The following is a 24,057-nucleotide window of genomic DNA, read 5'->3' as shown; positions in this document are numbered from 1 at the left end:
GGGTGCCGGGGGGTTGTTACTGTTGGCTCTGGTGGTGGTAATGGTGCCGGGGGGTGGTTACCATTGGCTCTGGGGGTGCCGGGAGTTGTTACCGTTGGCTCTGGGGGTGGGTTGGTACAGTTGGCTCTGGGGGTGATCATCGGCTCTGGCGGTGGCGGGGGGTTGTTACAGTTGGCTCTGGGCGTGGTAGTGGTGGTGGTGCCGGAGAGTGGTTACCGTTGGCTCTGGGGATGCCGGGGGGTTGTTACCGTTGGCTCTGGGGGTGCTGGAGGTTGTTACCGTTGGCTCTGGGGGTCCCGGGGGGTTGTTACTGTTGGCTCCGGTGATGGTGGTGCTGGGGGGTTGTTACTGTTGGCTCGGGGGGTGGGGGTGGTAGTGGTGCCGGGGGGGTTGTTACCGTTGGCTCTGGGGGTGCCGGGGGTTGTTACCGTTGGCTCTGGGGGTGATTATCGGCTCTGGCAGTGGCGGGGGGTTGTTCCTGTAGGGTCTGGCCACGGCCGTCACCCCCCCACCCCGGCGCCCCGCCCACCTCGAAGTCGGAGTCGTTGAAGCCATACACCACGTTCCAGCCGAGCTGCAGGAATTTCTTGCGCTCCAGCAGGACGCTGTGGAAGAAGCAGAGGGCGAACAGCAGCTTCTTGTACTTGGCCGGCTTGGTGCAGCGCCCAAACTGCGGCTCCGTCACCAGCTGGTACAGGCGCTTCATGTTGGCCTTGAGACCCTGCCAGGGAGAGGGAGATGGGGAGGGTCTCAGCGCGGGCACCAGCCTGCCCCTGCCCGGCCGGGACGTGGGGCTCGGGCACGGCTGGCACAGGGCGGGGCGGGCGCCCCTCTCACCGTGGGGGGCTCCGTGGTCATCTTGATGCTGGCCTGCAGGATGGAGATGGGGAAGTCGGGGTGGGGGCTGGAGCTGAGCCAGAGGCGGAAGGCCGGGTGCGGCTCCTCCACCTGCAGCTGCTCCACCAGCTTGTCCAGCTGCGGCATCCAGGACAGCGAGAGGTGGCAATTGGCCAGGAACACCCAGTTCCCTGTCGGCGAGCACAGGGGAGAGACGAGTGGGCCTCCCGGACGCCGGGGTCCGCGCCGGCCGGGCCCAGCCCCTCCCCAATCCCACCCACGGATCCCACCCATGGGTCCACCGGCCGGCCGGGCCCAGAGCCTCCCCGGATCCCACCCACAGGTCCCCCGGCTGGCAGGGCCCCGAGCCTCCCCGGATCCCATCCCTGTGACTCCTGGCCAGGCCCAGCCGCTCCCTGGATCCCACCCCCAGATCCTACCCAATTGGTCCCCGCCGACCAGGCCTAGCCCCTCCCCAGATCCCACCCACGGGTCCCCCGGCCCCCACCCCCAGCTGTACTGGAGATACGGCCTCCCGTCCGTCAGGGTTGTCCTGGGTCAGGCACAGACCCTAGCGGGCTGATCTTTCTCTGGGCTCTGGCTTGGATCCACTGGCTGGGCCCCCATCCCTGTGCCCGCTGCCCCTCAGCCCCAGCCCTGGGGGCACAGGATGCCGCATGGCATGAGGGGCCAGCGAACGAGACAGACCATCAGGGCCTGACAGAGCCTCGGGCAGGGGGTCCCGATTCTTCAGCGACCCCTGGCATCGGGCCAGGGCCCCAGCGTGAGCTCTGCCGTGGGAGGCTCTGGGGGTGGCGGGGAGCACGTGCGACGAGGGTTTTGTGCGTGTGAGGCGGTGGGGAGTGTGTGGATCTGTGGGTCAGATGGCAGCAGAGGCTCCTGGGGCGCTGCCCACCCGTAATGCCAGGGTGAGGTGAGGATCCCCTGGCGCTGCTGGCAGTAGAGGGGCTATGACACACTCACCGTCCCGGACCCCCTCCTGGATCATGCGGGTGGCGATGGGGGCCTGGCCCTGCCCCAGCGACAGGGCGTGGAAGCGCTGGGCCATGCCCGACTGCTCGGCCAGCTGCAGCAGCGAGGAGGTGGGGTCCACGCCGGGGGACAGCACGAAGATCAGGGGGGTCCGGGGCGTGGAGTCCTCCACCACCTGCGGCGGGGGGAGGGAAGCAGTACGCTCTGGGGGGCGGGGGCAGGGATCCTGGCTGCCCCGTGTGCTGGGGAGCTTGTCAGGGGGAGGGTGGCAGGGCAGGAGGCTGGTTTGGGGGGGCACAGAGGCCCATCTACCCTGGTATCCCACCTCCTCCCTGCCCCCCTGGATCAGCCCCACGGGCCCGTCTACCCCGGCGTCCCGCCTCCTTGGATCAGCCCCATGGGCCCATCTACCCCGGTATCCCACCTCCTCGGACCAGCCCCATGGGCCCATCTACCCCAGCGTCCCGCCTCCTCCCTGCCCCCCTGGATCAGCCCCATGGGCCCATCTACCCCGGTATCCCACTTCCTCGGATGAGCCCCATGGGCCCATCTACCCCGGTGTCCCGCCTCCTCCCTGCCCCCCGGATCAGCCCCAGGGGCCCGTCTACCCCGGTGTCCCACCTCCTCCCTGCCCCCTTGGCTCAAGCCCACGGGCCCGTCTACCCTGGTATCCCACCTCCTCGGATCAGCCCCATGGGCCCATCTACCCTGCCGTCCTGCCTCCTCCCTGCCCCCCTGGATCAGCCCCTTGGGTCCATGCAGACTGGGATCCTGCCTCCAGCTGTTGCCTGCACCGGATTATCTCTGAGGAACTGCCTGTTGTGCCATGCTGCGGGTGGGGGGGGTCCTCTCAGGGGGCCCCCGGGACGATGGTTTCACTGCCCTGATGCCAGCACGTGTCTGAAAGGGGGCCCCGGGGTCCTGGGTAAAGGCATCCAGTGGCAGGGAGTTCCGCAGGTTCCCACGTCCGTCTGCCACCGGCCAATCCCTTCACCCAGGGAGGGGGAGCCCCCCCGCCCACTCACCGACTTCATGTTGAGCACGGGCGGTTCGATGAACTGGGAGCCCAGGTTGGAGACGATGAAGAACGTGACGCAGAAGGCGACGCGGTCCGGCCGCAGGGACCGCACCACCAGCATCCGCTGCATCTGGTTGCAGGAGTTCTCCCACTCGCCTGCAGGGGGCGATACGGGGTGGGGAGGCCAACGGTGGGTTGCTGGTGGGGCAGCCCCGTGCTCAGCACACTGTTGGGGGGGGCCCCCCGAGGAGTCGGAGGGAGCCAGGAGGCAGTGGGGAGATAGCTGTGGCACCCCCCACCCTCCCCACACACACACTGCCGCCGCCAGGCATCATCGCTGGGCACGGGGCACCATGCAGCGCACCAGCAGCACCTCCTTTCCCTGTCGCTGTCCTGGACTTACCTGGCCAGAGCCAGGGAGAGAACCCAGGAGTCCTAGCTCCCAGCCCCCCCTGCGCTAACCCACCAGCCCTCACTCCCCTCCCTGCGCAGGGGAGGGAACCCAGGCGTCCCGGCTCCCGTGCCCGCGGCTGACCTGGCAGCAGGGCCTTCTCAGGCTTGGCGCTGGTGTACCAGAGGTGCCAGTCCCGCGGGTACTGCTCGAAGGAGTTCATGATGCCGTGGAAGTTGGTGAGCTTGTCCAGCTCGGTGACGTTGTCCCAGTAGGTGTCGGCCAGCCAGCCGCTGCAGGGGTTGTCCATCTGCCCCTCCCGGTCCAGCACCTGCGGAGGGCAGCTGATCCGGGCACCGTGCGGAGCCAGCCCCCCTGCACCAGGAGGGTGCCGGGGGCCCCAGCAACATGTGCCAGCCCCCAGGGGGCAAATACGGCCAGGACGCCGGGGTTCCTGGGCTAGAACTCACTGTAAAATGGCACCTCCAGCAGCACAGCGCCCCCTAGTGCTGCCCTGGGGCCAGCCCCCTGCCAGGGGAGAGCACTCCCTGTCCCACAGCGCCCCCTAGTGCTGCCCTGGGGCCAGCCCCCTGCCAGGGGAGAGCGCCCCCTGCTGAGCCCCCCGCCCGGCTCCCTGCCCCACAGCGCCCCCTAGCGCTGCCCTGGGGCCAGCCCTGCCTGCCAGGGGAGAGCGCCCCCTGCTGAGCCCCCCGCCCCACTGTGACAAACTGGGACTGTTCTTAATGTGGCCTTTGAATGCTGAGTGGGGAGTGTTGGCTGGGAAGGTTGTAGGGGATGCGGCTAGGATGGTCTGCATTGGGGGATGGGAGACTGGCCGAGGGAAGATACCTGAGCATGTAACATGAGAACCCAGGAAGGGGTCGGAGGCCAGGTGACACCTTTGCCCGGGAAACTGAACAAAGTCTGGGGGAGGAGACGCTGGGGAGAGTTTTTCAGGAGCTGGCTGGTAATGGAGGGAGCCCAGACGGGGCTCTGCCCCCCAATGGGGCTGTGGTGCCCCTGGGACCCCAAGATGGACCTAACTGAGGGGGTCCTGTTGTCTGTGCCTGCAAGACCTGTCTTGGACTGTGTTCCTGCCAGGGGAGAGCAGCCCCTGCTGAGCCCCCCGCCCTGCTCCCTGCCCCACAGCGCCCCCTAGCGCCGCCCTGGGGCATTGAGGTCAGCCCACCCCACGCTGGTGGCAGCTGTGCTGGGGTCGCTCTAACAGCTGCATTTCAAGGGAGGCTCCGTAGGGAGCAGAGGCGGCTCCAGCCCCGTTCCCCAGCAGGGAGGAGAGGAGGGCACCCCCTGCTGGGGAGCAGCTCGCTGCTGCACTCACCACGCCCCCCCGCAGGAAGAAGTTGTACTCGTCCATCTTGAGGTTGCCCGAGGTCTCCAGGATCTTGGCGCACATCTGGAAGCTGAAGAGCAGCTTGTGGCGCTCAAAGAGGCCGCGGCAGGTGAACCTGCGGGGAGAGCAGGGGGTGCTGGCCACGGGGCAGGACGGTCTCCCCTCGGCACCCGCCGCGGGCCGGGCTGGGGGCCGGTCTCCCGTCCCCCGCACCTCTGGCTGCAGCTCCCCATGCCCGGGGACCTGTACGCAGTGTAGGAAGGGAGATCTCTGTACCTGTACCCGGTGTCCCCATACCCATACCTGGCATGGGGGGGGGTCCCTGTACCCAGCGTGGGGGGGTCACTGTACCCATACCCGGCATAGGGGGCTCCCCGTACCCGGCGTGGGGGTCCCCGTACCCGGCGTGGGGGGATCCCTGTACCCATACCCGGCATGGGGGGCTTCCCGTACCCAGCGTAGGGTATCCGTACCCGGTGTGGGAGGTCCCCTGACCCCGGCGCGGGGTCCCGTACCTGTACACGGCGTAAGGGACGGTCCCCGTACCCGGTGTGGGAGGTCCCGGTCCCCGGCGCAGGGTCCCGTACCTGTACACAGCGTAGGGGACGGTCCCCGTACCCGGCGTGGGAGGTCCCCGTCCCTGGCACGGGGCCCCGTACCTGTACACGACATAGGGGGAGGTCCCCGTCCCCAGCTCGGGGCCCCGTACCTGTACACGGCATAGGGGGCGGTTCCCGTCCCCGGCGCGGGGTCCCGTACCTGTACACGGCGTAGGGGGCGGTCCCCGTACCCGGCATGGGAGATCCCCGTCCCTGGCGCGGGGTCCCGTACCTGTACACGGCGTAGGGGGCGGTCCCCATACCCGGCGTGGGAGATCCCCGTCCCTGGCGCGGGGCCCCGTACCTGTACACGGCGTAGGGGGCGGTCCCCGTACCCGGCGTGGGAGATCCCCGTCCCTGGCACGGGGCCCCGTACCTGTACACGGCGTAGGGGGCGGTTCCCGTCCCCGGCGCGGGGTCCCGTACCTGTACACGGCGTAGGGGGTGGTCCCCGTACCCGGCGTGGGAGATCCCCGTCCCTGGCGCAGGGCCCCGTACCTGTACACGGCGTAGGTGTGGTACTCGTTCAGGTAGCGGATCCGCTCCTCCAGTTTGGCGCTGCGGTGGCTCTTGTGGATGCTTATGTTGAACAGGTCGATGTAGGCGTCCAGGGAGAACTGGTACATGGGGTCGATGCGGCCCATGTCATTGAGCACGAAGAAGAGGATGGAGGCTCTCTGGGCGCAGGGCCTGTAGGCCTAGGGGGGGAGGGCGGGAGCACGGCACCTGTCAGCCCCGGGCAGGACTCCCAGAGGGCGCCCACACTGCACCCACACGCCCTCCCGGGGCTCGGCACGTCTCCATTGGCACGGGCCAGCAGCGGGCGTCTAACCGCAATGCGGACGGCCCCTCCTGCCGAGCCATCTGGGCCCGGATCAGGGCCCCCACTCCCTGGGCATGGCTGGCATTGCCAGGGAGCCAGGCTGAAGCCCATGGGGGCAGACAGGCGGGGGGCGCCGGACGAAGCCCCGGCCCCCCTCACCTCGCGGGCGGTGTCGATCTTGATCTCCGTGGTCTCGCTGGTCTCCAGCTGCTCCGTCACCTCGCTGGCCGTCACCTTGGAGGTCTGCAGGGTGTTCACCAGCTGCACGTCGTCCAGCAGCGAGCCGGTGGCTTCGTTCAGCAGCCTGCGGGGACGGGCGGCGGCCAAGGGTCAGCAGGCTCCCGCCGCCCCCCAATCCTGCCCTGTGCCCCCTAAGATACACCGCCCTTCTGTTCACTGGGGAATGGGACACGGGGCCGAATCTCTGCGCTGGGCGAGGGGTCCCTGGGTAACCAGCCGCCCCGCCCCAGAGGTGGCCGCATCTCAGCACCGGGCGAGGGGTCCCTGCGTCACCAGCCGCCCCGCCCCAGCCCTACCTCAGAATCTCGTCCTCCAGCTCCTTCAGCTTGCTCTTGCCGGCCGCGATGTTGAGCACGAGCGAGTCCTTCTGCTCCTCCAGCTCGGGCCGCTCCTTCCGCACCACGGTGCCCAGCAGCTGGGCCTCCAAGCCCTGCCGAGACGAGGGGTGTCAGGCCTGCCCGGGCTGCTGCAGGCTGGGGTTCCCCCCAGAGCAAGCCAGTCCCCATGTGCCCCCCATCTCCAGTCGCCCCCCCAGCCCTGGAGGTTTCAGCCCCCCGGCAGTGACCCCTTACCCCCCAGGAACCGGCCACGCCCCACCTGCTCCTTGACGGCGAAGTTGACGATGGTGGTCTGGGAGGAGGTCTCCGGGGTGTAGTGGGGGTTTGACAGCTTGGTGGTGAGGTAGAAGCGGAAGTCGGGGCTGTACTCCACCTCCTTGTCCGCCAGCCGCAGCAACAGGCGCCCGCCTGGCACACACACGGGGGCAGTCAGGGCCCCCCGAACGCAGCCGGGCCCTGCCTGGGGATGTGAGCAGGGGCCCCAGGCCAACCCCCACTCCCCTCCCAGAGCCGGGGAGAGAACCCAGGAGTCCTAGCTCCCAGCCCCGCCCTGCTCTAACCCACCAGCCCCCACTCCCCTCCCAGAGCCGGGGAGAGAACCCAGGAGTCCCGGCTCCCAGCCCCCCCTGCTCTAACCCACCAGTCCCCACTCCCCTCCCAGAGCCGGGGAGAGAACCCAGGAGTCCCGGCTCCCAGCCCCCCCTGCTCTAACCCACAAGCCCCCACTCCCCTCCCAGAGCCAGGGAGAGAACCCAGGAGTCCTGGCTCCCAGCCCCCCTGCTCTAACGCCCAGCCCCCACTCCCCTCCCAGAGCCGGGGAGAGAACCCAGGAGTCCCGGCTCCCAGCCCCGCCTGCTCTAACCCACCAGCCCCCACTCCCCTCCCAGAGCCGGGGAGAGAACCCAGGAGTCCTGGCTCCCAGCCCCCCAGCTCTAGCCCACCAGCCCCCACTCCTCTCCCAGAGCCGGGGAGAGAACCCAGGAGTCCCGGCTCCCAGCCCCGCCTGCTCTAACCCACCAGCCCCCACTCCCCTCCCAGAGCCAGGGTGAGAACCCAGGAATCCCAGCTCCCAGCCCCCCCTGCTCTAACCCACCAGCCCCCACTCCCCTCCCAGAGCCAGGGTGAGAACCCAGGAATCCTGGCTCCCAGCCCCCGCCCCCGCCCCCGCAGTGGAGGCCCGGGTGCCTGGCCTCACCAACTCTGGTGACGGACTTGTTGAGGATGGGGGCGAGCGAGGGGTCCAGCTCCTCCTGCACGTTCTGGAGCAGCACGGGCGAGCCGAACTGCACGGCGCCCTCCAGCACCCGCAGGTAGTCGCCCATCTGCAGGTCGATGATCTTCAGGCCCTGCAGGGGGCGCCAGCGCCGGGGTGAGCAGTCCGCCCCCCACTCCCGGACCCTCTGCCCCCCCAGCCCTCGCCAGCTGCCAGCCCCCGGGGGCACGGGATGGACAGGAGCCGGGAGGAGAGTGCAGAGGGCACACGGCAGGGTGGGGCCTAGTGGGGGCAGTGGCTCCGGTCAGCTCCGCCCACCGGGTGAGGGGACCCCAGGCACCGCCCCCTGCTGCTCACCTTGGCAGCTTCCATGTTCTTGATCCACTTGGAGGCCTGGCACTGCGGGTCGATCATCAGTGGCCACCTGGCAACGGGGACAGGGGCAGATCAATGGGGCTCAGAGCCGGGCCGCCTCCTGCCGGGATCTCAGCGCCAGCCAGCACCCAGCGTTCGCCCCCCGTCCTGGCCTCACCCACCCCTCTGCCCCCCAGCGCGGCTGGGAAACAGCTGCCATGCCCCACCCGGGGCGAGGGGTCCCTGGGTAACCAGCTGCCCGCCCCAGAGGTGGCTGAATCTCAGCACCAGGCGAGGGGTCCCCGGGTAACCAGCCGCCCCGCCCCAGAGGTGGCTGCATTTCAGCGCCGGGCGAGGGGTGCTGGGCGAGGGGTCCCTGCCCGGGGCAGTGCCTCGGGTGGGGCCGGGGGCAGCGCTGTGGACGGGGACAGGGCATGGGGCAGTGCGTCGGGCGGGGGCAGGGGCGGGGGCAGCACGGTGGATGGGGCCGGGGGCAGTGCGTCGGGCAGGGCCGGGGGCAGTGCGGTGGACGGGGCCGGGGGCAGTGCGTCGGGCAGGGCCGGGGGCAGTGCGGTGGACGGGACAGGGCCGGGGGCAGCGCGGTGGACGGGGACAGGGCCGGGGGTAGTGCATTGGACAGGGCCCGGGGCAGCGCGGTGGACGGGGACAGGGCCAGGGGCAGTGGATCGGGCGGGGCCGGGAGCACTGGAGGCAGGCCGGCGGCCAGGCCAGGTCAGGCCGGGCCCCTCACCGGTTGCCGCGGGTGACGATGAGCCCGTTCTCGGTGGAGAAGGCGTCGGAGGGCAGCCCCTGCAGGTTCCAGGTGCGCACAATGGTGGGGTTGCAGAGGAAGCTGTCGAAGGTGAACCGTGGCGAGCAGGGCACCTGCAGCTCCCGGATCTGCGGGCACAGAGCACAGGGTCACCGGGGCTGCCCGCCCCCCGGCTGTCCCATGGTGCTGGGCTCACAGGGGCAAGCGCCCGGAGCCCAGTGGGAGGACTTGGCCAGCGTGGCTCAAAGGCAGCGAGCCCGCCTGCCCCCTGGAGCCTTGAGGACATGTGGGGCCGGAGGGGGCGACCCCCAGGCAGAGCACCGGGCAGGGACGGCGGCAGCCAGGGCTCTGAGCGCTCGGGGTGCCATGCCCAGGGCCCACGGGTGCCAGACACCTGCTTCATCCAGATGCTGGAGACGATCTCATCGCGGTAGCCGGACAGGAAGGGCCCCATGTAGGACAGGAAGGCAGCGGCCAGCAGGCAGTCGCCCACCACGTAGCCCAGGTCCTCCTCCAGCCCCTGCGGAGACAGCCCGGCTGAGAGCCCCGCGCCGCCGGGAGCCCCGCCCCCCTGCCCCCCTTGGGATCCATGCCCCCCCTGGGAAACATGCCCCCCAGGATCCCCGCCCCCACTGCCCCCCTTAGGATCCTGCCCCCCTGGAATCCCTGCCCCCCCGGGATCCCCACCCCCATTGCCCCCCTTGGGATCCATGTCCCCCAGGATCCTCCACCCCCACTGCCCCCTTGGGATCCCCGCCTCCCAGATCCCGCCCGCTGGGATCCCCACCCCGCTGGGATCCCTGCCTCCCAGATCCCATCCGCTGGGATCCCTGCAGCCCCCTCCACTGGGATCCCCGCCTCCCAGATCCCATCCGCTGGGATCCCTGCAGCCCCCCCCCCACTGGGATCCCCACCTCCCAGATCCCATCCGCTGGGATCCCTGCAGCCCCCCGCCCCACTGGGATCCCCGCCTCCCAGATCCCGTCCGCTGGGATCCCTGCCCCCTGGCCTGGCTATGGCATTGCTGTACCCGAGCCCCTGCCCCCCAGATCCTCCCCACTGGGATCCCTGCCCCCAGCCCCCCTACCTGCACCGTCTCCTCCCAGCGCGCCTTCTCCCCCGCCAGCCCGGACACCAGCTTGTCGGCGCGGTCCAGCTTGATCTCCATCTCCTCGGAGCGCTTGCGCAGGTCCTCCTTCTGCGCCAGCTTCTCCTCGTACTCCTGCTTCAGCCGCTCCAGCTTCTCCGCCACCTGGGGGGGCAGAGCCGTGAGCCCCCCAGCGCCATGCCCAGCCCAGCACCCCCCCCCTCGCCACTGGGCACACCGACCTCCCGCAGCTTCTCCTGCGCCTCGGCCTGCGACGCCTGCTTCTCGGCCAGCTGGGCCATGGCGGCGTTCATGCGGGCACGCTTGGGCTCCACCACCCGGTATATCCGGCCGTACATCTGGGGGGGGGACAGCGAACGGTGAGCCCCCCGCACAGCACTGCCACTGGCCTGGGAGAGGAGAACCCCGGAGTCCTGCCCCGCCCCCCCAGCTCTAACCACCAGACCCCACTCCCCTGCCAGAGCTGGGAGAGAACCCAGGAGTTCTGCCCCCCACCCAGCTCTAACCACCAGACCCCACTCCCCTGCCAGAGCCGGGAGAGAACCCAGGAGTCCTGTCCCCCCCCCCAGCTCTAACCAACAGACCTCACTCCCCTGCCACAGCCGGGGAGAGAACCCAGGAGTCCTGGCTCCCAGCCCCCCCTGCTCTAACCACCAGCCCCCACTCCCCTCCCAGAGCCGGGGAGAGAACCCAGGAGTCCTGGCTCCCAGCTCCCCCTGCTCTAACCACCAGCCCCCACTCCCCTCCCAGAGCCGGGGAGAGAACCCAGGAGTCCTGGCTCCCAGCCCCCCCTGCTCTAACCACCAGCCCCCACTCCCCTCCCAGAGCCAGGGAGAAAACCTGACATTTGTTTCTCTTTCTCCTTCTTGTCTTCAGAGTTTTCACTCACAGCCATCGTCCTGCCAAACCCTTGCCAGCCTGGCACTCCCCTCCCCCAGCCTGGCACCACCTGCCCTCAGCCTGCAACTCCCCTCCCCCAGCCTGGCACTCCCCTCCCCCAGCCTGGCACCACCTGCCCTCAGCCTGCAACTCCCCTCCCCCAGCCTGGCACCACTTGCCCTCAGCCTGGCACTCCCCTCCCCCAGCCTGGCACCACCTGCCCCCAGCCTGGCACTCCCCTCCCCCAGCCTGGCACCACCTGCCCTCAGCCTGCAACTCCCCTCCCCCAGCCTGGCACCACCTGCCCTCAGCCTGGCACTCCCCTCCTGCCACCTCCCCAGCTCCCTCCCCCTGCCTGTGGCCGGCCCCGCCCCTTCCCAAATCCCTCCCCCTATCTGTGGCTGGTGTCTGGCTCCTCCCCTCCACAGATCCCTCCCCCTGCCCGTGGCTGGTGCCCGGCCCCTCCCCTCCTTGGCTGGCACGCCTCCCCTGCCCCACCCGCGCCAGCCCCTCACCTCCATGGCGCGCACCCACATGCAGAGGGACTTGGCAGCGAGCGAGACGCGCCCGATGATGTCGGGCTGGAAGTCGGGCTGGGAGCAGTACCCGCTGATCTTCTTCAGCACCTTGTCCGAGATGTTGTCCTTGTCGAAGTTGATCAGCTGTTTGATGAAGGTGGCCTCACCTGGGGGGGCACCGGGATCAGGGGGGGCGGGGCCTGGGGACTGGCACACGCTGGGCACAGCCTGCCTGGCAATGACCCACGAGGGGCAGCCCGTCTCGGGGCCCAGCAACCCTCTGGGTGCCGGGCAGGGCCCTGCCTGCTCCTCCGGGCTGCTGCTGGGATCCCATTGCACACGGAGCAGCAGGGCAGGGTGCCCACGGTGCGCACCTCACCCACTGCCCACCTCACCCACTGCCCCCCAGCCCAGCGCCAGCCCTCAGCTCCCCCTGCACCGCCTCCTGCGCCCCACCCACTGCCCGCCTCCTCTGCCCCCCAGCCCAGCGCCCGGCCCTCAGCTCCCCCTGCACCGCCTCCTGCGCCCCACCCACTGCCCGCCTCCTCTGCCCCCCAGCCCAGCGCCCGGCCCTCAGCTCCCCTGCACCCTCTCCTGCGCCCCACCCACTGCCCGCCTCCTCTGCCCCCCAGCCCAGCGCCCGGCCCTCAGCTCCCCCTGCACCGCCTCCTGCGCCCCACCCACTGCCCGCCTCCTCTGCCCCCCAGCCCAGCGCCCGGCCCTCAGCTCCCCTGCACCCTCTCCTGCGCCCCACCCACTGCCCGCCTCCTCTGCCCCCCAGCCCAGCGCCCGGCCCTCAGCTCCCCCTGCACCGCCTCCTGCGCCCCACCCACTGCCCGCCTCCTCTGCCCCCCAGCCCAGCGCCCGGCCCTCAGCTCCCCCTGCACTGTCTCCTGCGCCCCACCCACTGCCCGCCTCCTCTGCCCCCCAGCCCAGCGCCCGGCCCTCAGCTCCCCCGCACCGTCTCCTGCGCCCCACCCACTGCCCGCCTCCTCTGCCCCCCAGCCCAGCGCCCGGCCCTCAGCTCCCCCTGCACTGTCTCCTGCGCCCCACCCACTGCCCGCCTCCTCTGCCCCCCAGCCCAGCGCCAGCCCTCAGCTCCCCCGCACCGTCTCCTGCGCCCCACCCACTGCCCGCCTCCTCTGCCCCCCAGCCCAGCGCCCGGCCCTCAGCTCCCCCTGCACCGCCTCCTGCGCCCCACCCACTGCCCGCCTCCTCTGCCCCCCAGCCCAGCGCCCGGCCCTCAGCTCCCCCTGCACCGCCTCCTGCGCCCCACCCACTGCCCGCCTCCTCTGCCCCCCAGCCCAGCGCCCGGCCCTCAGCTCCCCCTGCACCGCCTCCTGCGCCCCACCCACTGCCCGCCTCCTCTGCCCCCCAGCCCAGCGCCCGGCCCTCAGCTCCCCCTGCACCGCCTCCTGAGCCCCACCCACTGCCCGCCTCCTCTGCCCCCCAGCCCAGCGCCCGGCCCTCAGCTCCCCCTGCACCGCCTCCTGCGCCCCACCCACTGCCCGCCTCCTCTGCCCCCCAGCCCAGCGCCCGGCCCTCAGCTCCCCTGCACCCTCTCCTGCGCCCCACCCACTGCCCGCCTCCTCTGCCCCCCAGCCCAGCGCCCGGCCCTCAGCTCCCCCTGCACCGCCTCCTGCGCCCCACCCACTGCCCGCCTCCTCTGCCCCCCAGCCCAGCGCCCGGCCCTCAGCTCCCCCGCACCGTCTCCTGCGCCCCACCCACTGCCCGCCTCCTCTGCCCCCCAGCCCAGCGCCCGGCCCTCAGCTCCCCTCCCCACTCTTCACCCAGCTGCCTCTTGGCTTCGGCCCAGGTCGGCTCGTTGCCGCGCAGGATCATGACGGCCTGCATCACCGTTTCTACCAGCGTGGGCGGGCGCCCGTAGGACTTGATCTCCGTCATGTCCTTCTTGTTGAGCGACTCCAGGGCCTGGGGGGGGGAGGCAGGTTGGGGAGGTGCCCGAGGGGAAGGACCCCGCTGCCAAGGGCTCTGGAGCACCACCCGCAGGACAGACCCCAGAGCCAGAGCAGCCGGGTCCCACCCCTTTGCCCGTTACCTTCATGGCCTCCTCCAGCGCGGGCAGCGCCTCCTCCAGGTCCTTCTGGGCGTTGTCAGCCAGCGTCTTGCACTTGATCTCCTCTGCGGCGATCTTCTCGCTGTTAGCGCCCACCGTCTGGGGAGAGGGGCCAGGCAGGGCAGCCGTGGGGCAGGGGCTTTGCCGAGTCTCCCCTCCTGCCCCACGCCCTCACCACACGTTTGGATCCGGGCCACCCACGCCCGTCAACCCGCGTCCAAATCTGGGACCCCCGCGCCCATCAGCCCGCACCCAGATCCGGGCCCCCCACGCCCGTCAGCCCGCGCCCAGATCCAGGCCCCCCACGCCCGTCAGCCAGCGTCCGGATCCGGGACCCCCCGCGCCCAGATCCGGGCCCCCCACGCTCGTTAGCCCGCGCCCGGATCTGGGACCCCCGTGCCCGTCAGTCCGTGTCCGGGCCCCTCCACACCCATCAGCCCGAGTCCAGATCCGGACCCCCCGTGCCCGTCACCCTGCATCCGGATCCAGGCCCCCCGTACCTGTCAGCCCGCGTCCGGATCCAGGCACCCCCGCGCCCATCAGCCCACGTCCGGATCCGGGCCCCCCGCGCCCATCAGCCAAAGTCCTGATCCAGGCCCCCCCATGCCTGTCAGCTCGCATCCGGATCTGGCCCCACCATGCCCGTCAGCCCATGCCCAGATCTGAGCCCAGCGCCAACCCCCACACCCAGATCCGAGCCCTGCCCCCACACGCATCGGCCCGTGCCCGGATCTGAGCCCTGCCCCCGCACCCATCAGCCTGCGCCCAGATCCGAGCCCAGCCCCTGCCCCAGGATCCAAGCCCGGCCCCCGCCCCTGCCCGCCTCACCTTCTGCTGCTCGTCGGCCTCTCTCTTCTGCCGCACGATGATGACCAGGTACTCCTCGCACTGCTTCTGGAACTCCGCCACCTTCTTCTTGGCGTCCTCCAGCTCCAACGACATCACCTCCACCTTGTGGCGTGTCTCGTCGATCTTGGAGAGCCCGTTGCGCAGCTTGTTGGCCTGGTCCGAGAGCTCCTTGCGCTTCTCCGCCAGGAGCCTGCGGGGAGACGGCCCCGGGGCCCTTCCACCTGAGCCACGCCCCGCAGCGCCGGGCGGGGCTCTCTGCCGGACTACAGCCCCCACGATGCACCAGGGACCCCTCTGATGCATCCCCAAGAGGGGACAAAGCAATGCCTCATGGGAGATGTAGTCTGGCTGGGGCGCCTGGCCTAGAGAGGAGGATGGGAGCATGAGGTGCCCGAACTACAACTCCCATGAGCCACTGTGGTGCCCGTTGCCAATGAAATATTTCAATCTGGGGCTGAAACGACATTTGCCATGGGAAACCCGCCCCGCCTTTTCCCATCAGTTCTGGGCCTCAGCCCGGGGGATGGGGCTACCGGAGCCCGGCAGATCCCCTCAGCTCCCCTGCCCCCAGGGAGACCCCTCTGCGTCCGGGCAGATCCCTTCGGCTCCCACCGGCCCACCCCCGGGGAGACCCCTCCGTGTCCGGGCAGATCCCCTCGCGCTGCCACCGGCCCCTCGGCTCCCCAGCCCGTATCCCGGTGGCCGGCCCGCAGGACCGTGAGGCAGGGACTCACTTCTTGTAGCCCGAGACCAGCTCCAGGTAGTTGGTGGGGGTGACGTAGTTATGGCGCCGGAGCTCCAGGAGCATCTTCTGCGAGTAGGAGGCCACGGACCAGTGCATGGTCACAAAGATCCTGGCCACTTTCTTGTGGATCTGGGGAAGCAGATGGGTCCGGGTCAGTGGTGGGGAGGGGGCGCCCAGATAGGGAGGGGTTGGTGGAGGGGAGGGGGTGCCACCAGGGGCCCTGCTTCCTCCCTTGAGGGAGAAGATGGGAAAGGACCAGCTTTGCAGTAACCGATGTGTCTGCAGGGGGCACGGAGATGCAGCCACCTCTGGGGAGAGGCATGGCTGGCTCCAGGAAGGGGCGCAGACGGACGGCTGGCTCCACGGAGGGGTTTGGCCAGTGATGGCGGCTCCGGGGAGGGGCACGGCGGCTGGCTCTGGGGAGGGGTGTGGCCGGTGATGGCGGCTCCGGGGAGGGGCGTGGCGGCTGGCTCCGGGGAGGGGTTCGGCGGCTGGCGGCTCTGGGGAGGGGTGCGGCGGCTGGCTCCGGGGAGGGGCACGGCGGCTGGCTCTGGGGAGGGGTGCGGCGGCTGGCGGCTCTGGGGAGGGGTGCGGCGGCTGGCTCCGGGGAGGGGTGCGGCGGCTGGCTCTGGGGAGGGGTGCGGCCGGTGATGGAGGCTCCGGGGAGGGGTGCGGCGGCTGGCTCCGGCGAGGGGTCTGGCTGGTGATGGAGGCTCCGGGGAGGGGTACGGCGGCTGGCTCTGGGGAGGGGTGTGGCCGGTGATGGAGGCTCCGGGGAGGGGTGCGGCGGCTGGCTCTGGGGAGGGGTGCGGCCGGTGATGGAGGCTCCGGGGAGGGGTGCGGCGGCTGGCTCTGGGGAGGGGTGCGGCCAGTGATGGCGGCTCTGGGGAGGGGTGCGGCGGCTGGCTCTGGGGAGGGGTGTGGCCGTTGATGGCGGCTCCAGCGAGGGGTCTGGCTGGTGATGGAGGCTCCGGGGAGGGGTAGGGCGGCTGGCTCTGGGGAGGGGTCTGGCTGGTGGTGGAGGCTCTGGGGAGGGGTGCGGCGGCTGGCTCTGGGGAGGGGTGTGGCCGGTGATGGTGGCTCTGGGGAGGGGTGCGGCGGCTGGCTCTGGGGAGGGGTCTGGCTGGTGATGGAGGCTCCGGGGAGGGGTGTGGCGGCTGGCTCTGGGGAGGGGTGCGGCCAGTGATGGCGGCTCTGGGGAGGGGTGTGGCCGGTGATGGTGGCTCTGGGGAGGGGCACTGCGGCTGGCTTTGGGGAGGGGTGTGGCCGGTGATGGTGGCTCTGGGGAGGGGTACGGCGGCTGGCTCTGGGGAGGGGCACTGCGGCTGGCTTTGGGGAGGGGTGTGGCCAGTGATGGAGGCTCCGGGGAGGGGTGCGGCGGCTGGCTCCGGCGAGGGGTCTGGCTGGTGATGGAGGCTCCGGGGAGGGGTAGGGCGGCTGGCTCTGGGGAGGGGTCTGGCTGGTGATGGAGGCTCTGGGGAGGGGTGCGGCGGCTGGCTCTGGGGAGGGGTGTGGCCGGTGATGGTGGCTCTGGGGAGGGGTGCGGCGGCTGGCTCTGGGGAGGGGTCTGGCTGGTGATGGAGGCTCCGGGGAGGGGTGTGGCGGCTGGCTCTGGGGAGGGGTGCGGCCAGTGATGGCGGCTCTGGGGAGGGGTGTGGCCGGTGATGGTGGCTCTGGGGAGGGGCACTGCGGCTGGCTTTGGGGAGGGGTGTGGCCGGTGATGGTGGCTCTGGGGAGGGGTACGGCGGCTGGCTCTGGGGAGGGGCACTGCGGCTGGCTTTGGGGAGGGGTGTGGCTAGTGATGGTGGCTCTGGGGAGGGGTGCGGCGGCTGGCTCTGGGGAGGGGTGCGGCCAGTGATGGAGGCTCCGGGGAGGGGTGCGGCGGCTGGCGGCTCTGGGGAGGGGTGCGGCGGCTGGCTCCGGGGAGGGGTGCGGCGGCTGGCGGCTCTGGGGAGGGGTGCGGCGGCTGGCTCCGGGGAGGGGTGCGGCGGCTGGCTCCGGCGAGGGGTCTGGCTGGTGATGGAGGCTCCGGGGAGGGGTGCGGCCGGTGATGGTGGCTCCGGGGAGGGGTGCGGCGGCTGGCTCTGGGGAGGGGTGCGGCCGGTGATGGAGGCTCCGGGGAGGGGTGCGGCGGCTGGCTCTGGGGAGGGGTGCGGCCGGTGATGGAGGCTCCGGGGAGGGGTGCGGCGGCTGGCTCTGGGGAGGGGTGCGGCCAGTGATGGCGGCTCTGGGGAGGGGTGCGGCGGCTGGCTCTGGGGAGGGGTGTGGCCGTTGATGGCGGCTCCAGCGAGGGGTCTGGCTGGTGATGGAGGCTCCGGGGAGGGGTGCGGCGGCTGGCTCTGGGGAGGGGTCTGGCTGGTGGTGGAGGCTCTGGGGAGGGGTGCGGCGGCTGGCTCTGGGGAGGGGTGTGGCCGGTGATGGTGGCTCTGGGGAGGGGTGCGGCGGCTGGCTCTGGGGAGGGGTCTGGCTGGTGATGGAGGCTCCGGGGAGGGGTGTGGCGGCTGGCTCTGGGGAGGGGTGCGGCCAGTGATGGCGGCTCTGGGGAGGGGTGTGGCCGGTGATGGTGGCTCTGGGGAGGGGCACTGCGGCTGGCTTTGGGGAGGGGTGTGGCCGGTGATGGTGGCTCTGGGGAGGGGTACGGCGGCTGGCTCTGGGGAGGGGCACTGCGGCTGGCTTTGGGGAGGGGTGTGGCCAGTGATGGAGGCTCCGGGGAGGGGTGCGGCGGCTGGCTCCGGCGAGGGGTCTGGCTGGTGATGGAGGCTCCGGGGAGGGGTAGGGCGGCTGGCTCTGGGGAGGGGTCTGGCTGGTGATGGAGGCTCTGGGGAGGGGTGCGGCGGCTGGCTCTGGGGAGGGGTGTGGCCGGTGATGGTGGCTCTGGGGAGGGGTGCGGCGGCTGGCTCTGGGGAGGGGTCTGGCTGGTGATGGAGGCTCCGGGGAGGGGTGTGGCGGCTGGCTCTGGGGAGGGGTGCGGCCAGTGATGGCGGCTCTGGGGAGGGGTGTGGCCGGTGATGGTGGCTCTGGGGAGGGGCACTGCGGCTGGCTTTGGGGAGGGGTGTGGCCGGTGATGGTGGCTCTGGGGAGGGGTACGGCGGCTGGCTCTGGGGAGGGGCACTGCGGCTGGCTTTGGGGAGGGGTGTGGCTAGTGATGGTGGCTCTGGGGAGGGGTGCGGCGGCTGGCTCTGGGGAGGGGTGCGGCCAGTGATGGAGGCTCCGGGGAGGGGTGCGGCGGCTGGCGGCTCTGGGGAGGGGTGCGGCGGCTGGCTCCGGGGAGGGGTGCGGCGGCTGGCGGCTCTGGGGAGGGGTGCGGCGGCTGGCTCCGGGGAGGGGTGCGGCGGCTGGCTCCGGCGAGGGGTCTGGCTGGTGATGGAGGCTCCGGGGAGGGGTGCGGCCGGTGATGGTGGCTCCGGGGAGGGGTGCGGCGGCTGGCTCCGGCGAGGGGTCTGGCTGGTGATGGAGGCTCCGGGGAGGGGTGCGGCGGCTGTCTCTGGGGAGGGGCGCCCAGCCGGAGAATCCTGGGTCCGGTTCCAAGCCCAGGGGAGTCTGGGAGGCCGAATGGGAACCCCGGGGCTGGGCTACGGCCGGGACCCCGACTCCACGCCAGGCCGACTGACTCTGAGCACCGGCTCCCCCAGCCGATCTCCCGGGGGCCCTGGCCTGCCCCCCAGCACACCCCGCGTGCGGCTCTCACCTCCGGCAGGCCCCCCAGGTCCACGCCCTCGAGGTACTTCTCTGCCACCTCCAGCAGCGCCTGGCGCGGCCACTCCGAGAACCAGTCGATGGTGGTGCAGTTCACCAGCGCCGGGTACTGACGGATCCAGTTCCTGGGGGGACAGGGGGGCGCCAAGCTGAGCACTCCCACACCTCTGCCCCTCCCATCCTGCCCCCCATCCCTGGCCTGCTCCCACCCCACCCCCCAATTCTGCCCCACCCCATCCCATCCCTGCCCCGCTCCCGCCCCTGCCCTGCTCCCGCCCCCATTTGTGCCCTGCCCCCTCCCATCCTGCCCCTCATATCTGCCCTGCTCCCACCCCTCTCCCATCCCTTCTCCCTCCCGCTATGCCCCATCTCTTTCCTGCTCCCACCCCCCCCCAATTCTGCCCCACCTCATCCCATCCCTGCCCCACTCCCGCCCCTGCCCTGCTCCCGCCCCATCCTCATCCCTGCCCGCTCCCGCTCCCGCCCCCATCCCTGCTCCTGCCCCGCTCCCACCCCTGCCCTGCTCCCGCCCCCATCCCTGCCCCACTCCCGCCCCGTCCCCATCCTCATCCCATCCCATCCCTGCTCCCGCCCCATCCCTGCACTGCTCCTGCCCCGTCCCCACCCCTGCCCTGTTCCCGCCCCGTCCCCATCCCTGCCCCGCTCCCACCCCTGCCCTGCTCCCAAATCCCCCCCGCCCCTGCCCTGCTCCCAAATCCCCCCCACCCCGTCCCCATCCCTTCCCTGCTCCCACCCTGCCCCCATCTCTACCACGCTCCCACCCCACCATCCCCCTAGCTCCCGCCCTCACACAGCTGTGAGCTCCTAGCTGTGCTCCCCCCCCTTTAGGTCCTGGCTGCCGGTAACTCCCGAGCTGCCCACCAGGGGGCGCTATTTCTCCAGGCAGCGGCGCAGCTCCGGGCCCCTCACCTGAAGGGGTCCCCGATGGGGCTGAGGCAGACCACCACGTGCAGGTTGTTCCGCACCCTCTCAATCAGGTAGCCAAAGAGGCTGTCGGCCGTCTCGGGGATGCCATCGGCTCGGGCCGCGTCCAGGATCATGGACTGGATCTGGGACACAAGGGAAGTGTCTGCAGCTGGGCACGGAGTCCTGGGCACTGCCCCTTACAAGGGGCCCGGGCCCACCCACCCCTTCCAGCCACCGTGGGCAGCACCCACGCGCCGGCTGCCGGGGGGGGATTGGGACAGTTCCTCCGGGGAAACAGGGGCGAAACTGCACATCAGGCCACAGCTGTGTGTAGGAGACCAGGGCTGGGCTAGCAGGGGCTGCGGGTCGGGAGTGAAGGGCACCAGCAGAGCTGGGGGGGGGGGGCAGGGCCGGGCTGGCAGGGGCTGCGGGTCGGGAGTGAGGGGCACCGGCAGAGCTGGGGGGGGGGGAGGGCCGGGCTGGCAGGGGCTGCGGATCGGGAGTGAGGGGCACCGGCAGAGCTGGGGGGGCAGGGGGCTGTGGGTCGGGAGTGAGGGGCACCGGCAGTGCTGGGGGGGCAGGGGGCTGCGGGTCGGGAGTGAGGGGCACAGCTGTCGCAGGGAGACCCCTGGGCCCTGCCAGCCCCTCGCCCGTGGTGCCCCCCAGCCCGGCGCTGGCGCACGCTCGCACCTCCTCAAACTCGTCGGCCTTGTAGAGGTTGGGCACCTCCCCGGAGCTCAGGATGTTGTTGATGTCCTCCAGGAAGGAGTCGTCCATGATCTGAGTGTCCACGAAGAGGAAGGTGGTGGGTTTCAGGTCCACCCCTGCCTGCCGGTACAGCTTCTTGATGTCTGTGGGGAGAGGCCGGGGGGCCGTCAGCTCCCGGGGGGCTGGCCACGCGGGAGGCCGAGGGCGGGGAGCAGGCCGGGGGGCACTCACCGTCTCTGAACTCCTGCTTGCGGTAGTGCTTGGTCACCTCGATCTGGAAGGTCTGGTCCTCGCAGATGGAGGAGGCCAGGCGTGCCAGGCTCTGCCGCCCGCTGCCCCCGATGCCCACCAGCAGCATGTTCCCGCGCGGCTGGCCGATCACCCGCACGATCCGGGTAACTGCCGGGGGAGCCGCTGGTCAGAAGGGGGCAGCCCAGGGCCGGAGTGGGCTGCCGACCGGTAGATCAAAAGGCTTGCATTGCATGCTGGGATTTTTCCTCCACCAAAAGTGGAGGCTGCGGTCAGCTCCCTCCATGGCACCCGAGGTGGTGTAAAGATTTAACTCCGAGAGATCTCGAAGAGCAAGGGGCCAGGACTCCTGGTTCCCATCTGCCGTTCCACTGCTGCCCTGAGCGGTGTGCCTCGGTTTCCCCCGTTTGGGGAGACGTGGGCGGCCTGCTTGGTCACGTGGGGCTCCGTGTCGGTTCACTCAGGGGCGAGCAGGTTCTGATCTGCAGCCAGGTGCCAGGGCTGGGCTGGCGATGGGGAGTGAGGGGCACCGGCGGGGCTGAGGGGGGAGCCATGGTGGTGCCTGGCAGGGGCACGGTGCGGGAGGCGCCACCCGCCCCGGCCAGCGTCACTCACTGTGTTCGATGGCATCTCTGAAGAGCACGAGCTGCATCTGCACCACGCCGGGCGTCTGGTTGTACTCGTCCAGCGCCCGCTCCATCTCCAGCTTCAGGGCCGACAGGTCCACCAAGTCCTCGTACACCCGCGGCTCCCGCATGAAGTCCCCTGGCCGGCAGGCAAGAGGAAGGGTCAGTGCTCCCTGTCTGGGTCACCGGCCGGCACGGACCCCGGGAGTCCTGGCTCCTAGGCCTGAGTCCCGCTCTAACCACTACAACCCTGCCCTCCCCTCCCAGAGCCGGGGAGAGAACCCAGGAGTCCTGGCTCTCCCCACTAGCCCCGGAGCGGGGGCTTGGCAGTGCCAGTCAGACCGCCAGGCCTGGCGCCCCGCGGCGCTCACCGAAGATGGGCGGGCGCTTGCTGGGGCAGAGGTTGTGGAAGGTCAGGTCGAAGAAGGAGCCCAGCTTCTCGCTCAGGAGGGCGACGAAGGCGTCCTTGTCGGCCGAGTCCACCAGGCGGTCGGAGAAGACCCTGCCGAGAGAGGGGGCTGGACTCGCACGCCGGGGGTCGCCCCACCCCCAGGAGCAGGGAGAGGCCGGGCCCCACGTGGGAGGAAAGGGGGGGGGCATCGTCTCACGGGACCCCCGATGCCACAGGAGGACCCAGGAGGCTGGAGGCGGGGCGCGGTGTGGCCGGCCGTGGGGGGAGGGGAGATGCCCGCCGGCACCGGGATGGCAGTGCCCGGGAGGCTGGAGGCGGGGCCCGGCGTGGCCGGCCATGGGGGGAGGGGAGATGCCCGCCGGCACCGGGATGGCAGTGCCCGGGAGGCTGGAGGCGGGGCGCGGCGGGGCCGGCCGTGGGGGGAGGGAAGATGCCCGCCGGCATCGGGATGGCAGAGCCCGGGAGGCTGGAGGCGGGGCGCGGCGTGGCCGGCCGTGGGGGCAGAGGAGATGCCCGCCAGCACCGGGGTGGCAGTACCTGGGCGGCTGGAGGCGGAGCGCGGCGGGGCCGGCCGTGGGGGGAGGGGAGATGCCCGCCGGCACCGGGATGGCAGTGCCCGGGAGGCTGGAGGCGGGGCGCGGCGTGGCCGGCCGTGGGGGGAGGAGAGATGCCCGCCGGCACCGGGATGGCAGTGCCTGGGAGGCTGGAGGCGCGGCGCGGCATGGCCGGCCGTGGGGGGAGGGGAGATGCCCGCCGGCACCGGGATGGCAGTGCCCGGGAGGCTGGAGGCGGGGCGCGGCGGGGCCGGCCGTGGGGGGAGGGGAGATGCCCGCCGGCACTGGGATGGCAGTGCCCGGGAGGCTGGAGGCGGGGCGCGGCATGGCCGGCCGTGGGGGGAGGCTCTACCTGAAGCACTCGTGAATCCACAGGCGAGTGAGGCTGGGCTTGGTATCGTGGAAGTCCTTGTGCGCCCGCAGCATGCCCTGGAACACCTGCGCCAGGGGCAGAGCCTGAGCCACCGGCTGGGGACCCTCCCCCGCCCGGGGACCCTCCCCCGCCCGCCCCGCCCCCCCAAGCTGCTCGCCTGGGCCAAGCCCTTCCCCAACACGGGTCCCAAACGGAAACAGCCCCCTAGAGGGGACAGGCCCCAGGCCCATTCCCTGCCCCCCTGAGCCAGCCAGTCCCTGCCCTGGGGCTGGGTGGGAGCTGGCACCCCCTAGAGGGGACAGGCCCCAGGCCCATTCCCAGCTCCCCTGAGCCAGCTGTTCCTAGAAGCCTCTCGCCCAGAACCCGTCTGCGTGTGGCTGCTCCTGTGACGGGCAGGACGGGGACCCGACGTGCAGGACACACTGAGGGGCTGGCACTGGGCACCAACACCAAACCTCTGCTGGATTCCTCCCTGTGCCAGCCCCGCTCATGCCAGGGGCCTTCTGTGCCCCCAACCCCCGTGTGTGGGCACAGCAGATACTGTGAGCGGGGCCCCCTGGCTCCATGCTGGGCTCGGCTCTGACCCAGGGGGCGAGCGGGGCACCAGCCGGGTACCTTGGAGATGTCGCGCAGGTTGAAAAGGTAGTGGATCTTGGCGGGCGTGGGCAGGAACTTCTGCACCACAGCGTGGTACAGCTCGACCGTGGCCTCGGTGGTGACGTTCCCAAGCGGCTTCACCGCCTCCTCGAAGTTCTGCAGCTTCTGGTTGAGCATGGTGCCGAAGATGCGCCGGATCTGCGTCTCCTGCGGGGCGGCCAGAGCGGCACCTAGCGCCAGTCGCTCTCCATCCCGCCCGCCTGTGGGTCCCCCCGTTCCCGGTGCAGGAGAGAGGGGATGCAGCTGACTGGGCTGTGGGCATCCTGGGGGCTGAGAGGCCTGGCACCCACCTGCTCTAAGGAAGGGGTGCCCAGGGGCAAATGGCACCAGGGAGAGGGGGCCCCAAGGCCCAGCTGTTGCACAAAGCTGCTCTGATTCTGCTGCGTGGCACGTGGCTAAGCCGTCCTTACCGTGGGGAAGGTCATGTTGATGAGGTTGAATCTGCTCTGAAGCCGGCCGGATATGACGGTTCGGCCGCCCCCCGGGGGGCCCATGGCCGCCATCAGGAACATGTCCTGAGGGGAGACAACCAAAGTCAAGCGAGGCCTTTCTTCTCCCCCCAGCCGGAGGGGCCCACGGCGCGAGGGGGGCGGCACGGCTGCCGCATACTAATAGCACTGCAGCGGCAGCGCCCGGCGCTGATGTCTGCTATGGCCCACGCCAACTAGATTCCGGGCACAGGCGCCCACCTCAGCAGGTGCCCTGTCCGCATGGACTGTCAGAACGACCTCCCCGCGGCGCAGCCGCCAT

The 24,057-nt window shown here is 71.2% G+C and overlaps 1 protein-coding gene across 1 annotated transcript in view; it reads right to left on the bottom strand.

Moving 5' to 3' along the window:
• Positions 1-24,057, bottom strand: part of DNAH2 (dynein axonemal heavy chain 2) — a 108,568-nt gene that overhangs the window by 5,740 nt on the left and 78,771 nt on the right. Inside the window, exons 47-76 of the mRNA XM_065417371.1 lie at positions 23,718-23,822; positions 23,266-23,454; positions 22,630-22,715; positions 21,683-21,813; positions 21,301-21,450; positions 20,668-20,835; positions 20,419-20,579; positions 19,732-19,871; positions 18,794-18,926; positions 15,095-15,234; positions 14,340-14,550; positions 13,494-13,610; positions 13,225-13,366; positions 11,432-11,601; positions 10,259-10,375; positions 10,017-10,181; positions 9,324-9,449; positions 8,909-9,057; positions 8,161-8,227; positions 7,786-7,936; positions 6,850-6,998; positions 6,549-6,682; positions 6,172-6,316; positions 5,688-5,887; positions 4,579-4,705; positions 3,384-3,570; positions 2,856-3,004; positions 1,822-2,005; positions 838-1,028; positions 530-721 (exon numbers count right to left, since the gene is read on the bottom strand). Of these exons, the coding sequence (XP_065273443.1) occupies positions 530-721; positions 838-1,028; positions 1,822-2,005; positions 2,856-3,004; positions 3,384-3,570; positions 4,579-4,705; positions 5,688-5,887; positions 6,172-6,316; positions 6,549-6,682; positions 6,850-6,998; positions 7,786-7,936; positions 8,161-8,227; positions 8,909-9,057; positions 9,324-9,449; positions 10,017-10,181; positions 10,259-10,375; positions 11,432-11,601; positions 13,225-13,366; positions 13,494-13,610; positions 14,340-14,550; positions 15,095-15,234; positions 18,794-18,926; positions 19,732-19,871; positions 20,419-20,579; positions 20,668-20,835; positions 21,301-21,450; positions 21,683-21,813; positions 22,630-22,715; positions 23,266-23,454; positions 23,718-23,822 (4,476 nt within the window). The remainder of the gene's footprint in view (positions 1-529; positions 722-837; positions 1,029-1,821; positions 2,006-2,855; positions 3,005-3,383; positions 3,571-4,578; positions 4,706-5,687; positions 5,888-6,171; positions 6,317-6,548; positions 6,683-6,849; positions 6,999-7,785; positions 7,937-8,160; positions 8,228-8,908; positions 9,058-9,323; positions 9,450-10,016; positions 10,182-10,258; positions 10,376-11,431; positions 11,602-13,224; positions 13,367-13,493; positions 13,611-14,339; positions 14,551-15,094; positions 15,235-18,793; positions 18,927-19,731; positions 19,872-20,418; positions 20,580-20,667; positions 20,836-21,300; positions 21,451-21,682; positions 21,814-22,629; positions 22,716-23,265; positions 23,455-23,717; positions 23,823-24,057) is intronic.

Source organism: Emys orbicularis, chromosome 15, assembly GCF_028017835.1.
Source record: "Emys orbicularis isolate rEmyOrb1 chromosome 15, rEmyOrb1.hap1, whole genome shotgun sequence".
Classification (NCBI taxonomy): domain Eukaryota; kingdom Metazoa; phylum Chordata; order Testudines; family Emydidae; genus Emys; species Emys orbicularis.
This window is presented reverse-complemented; position numbering and strand designations above follow the sequence as displayed.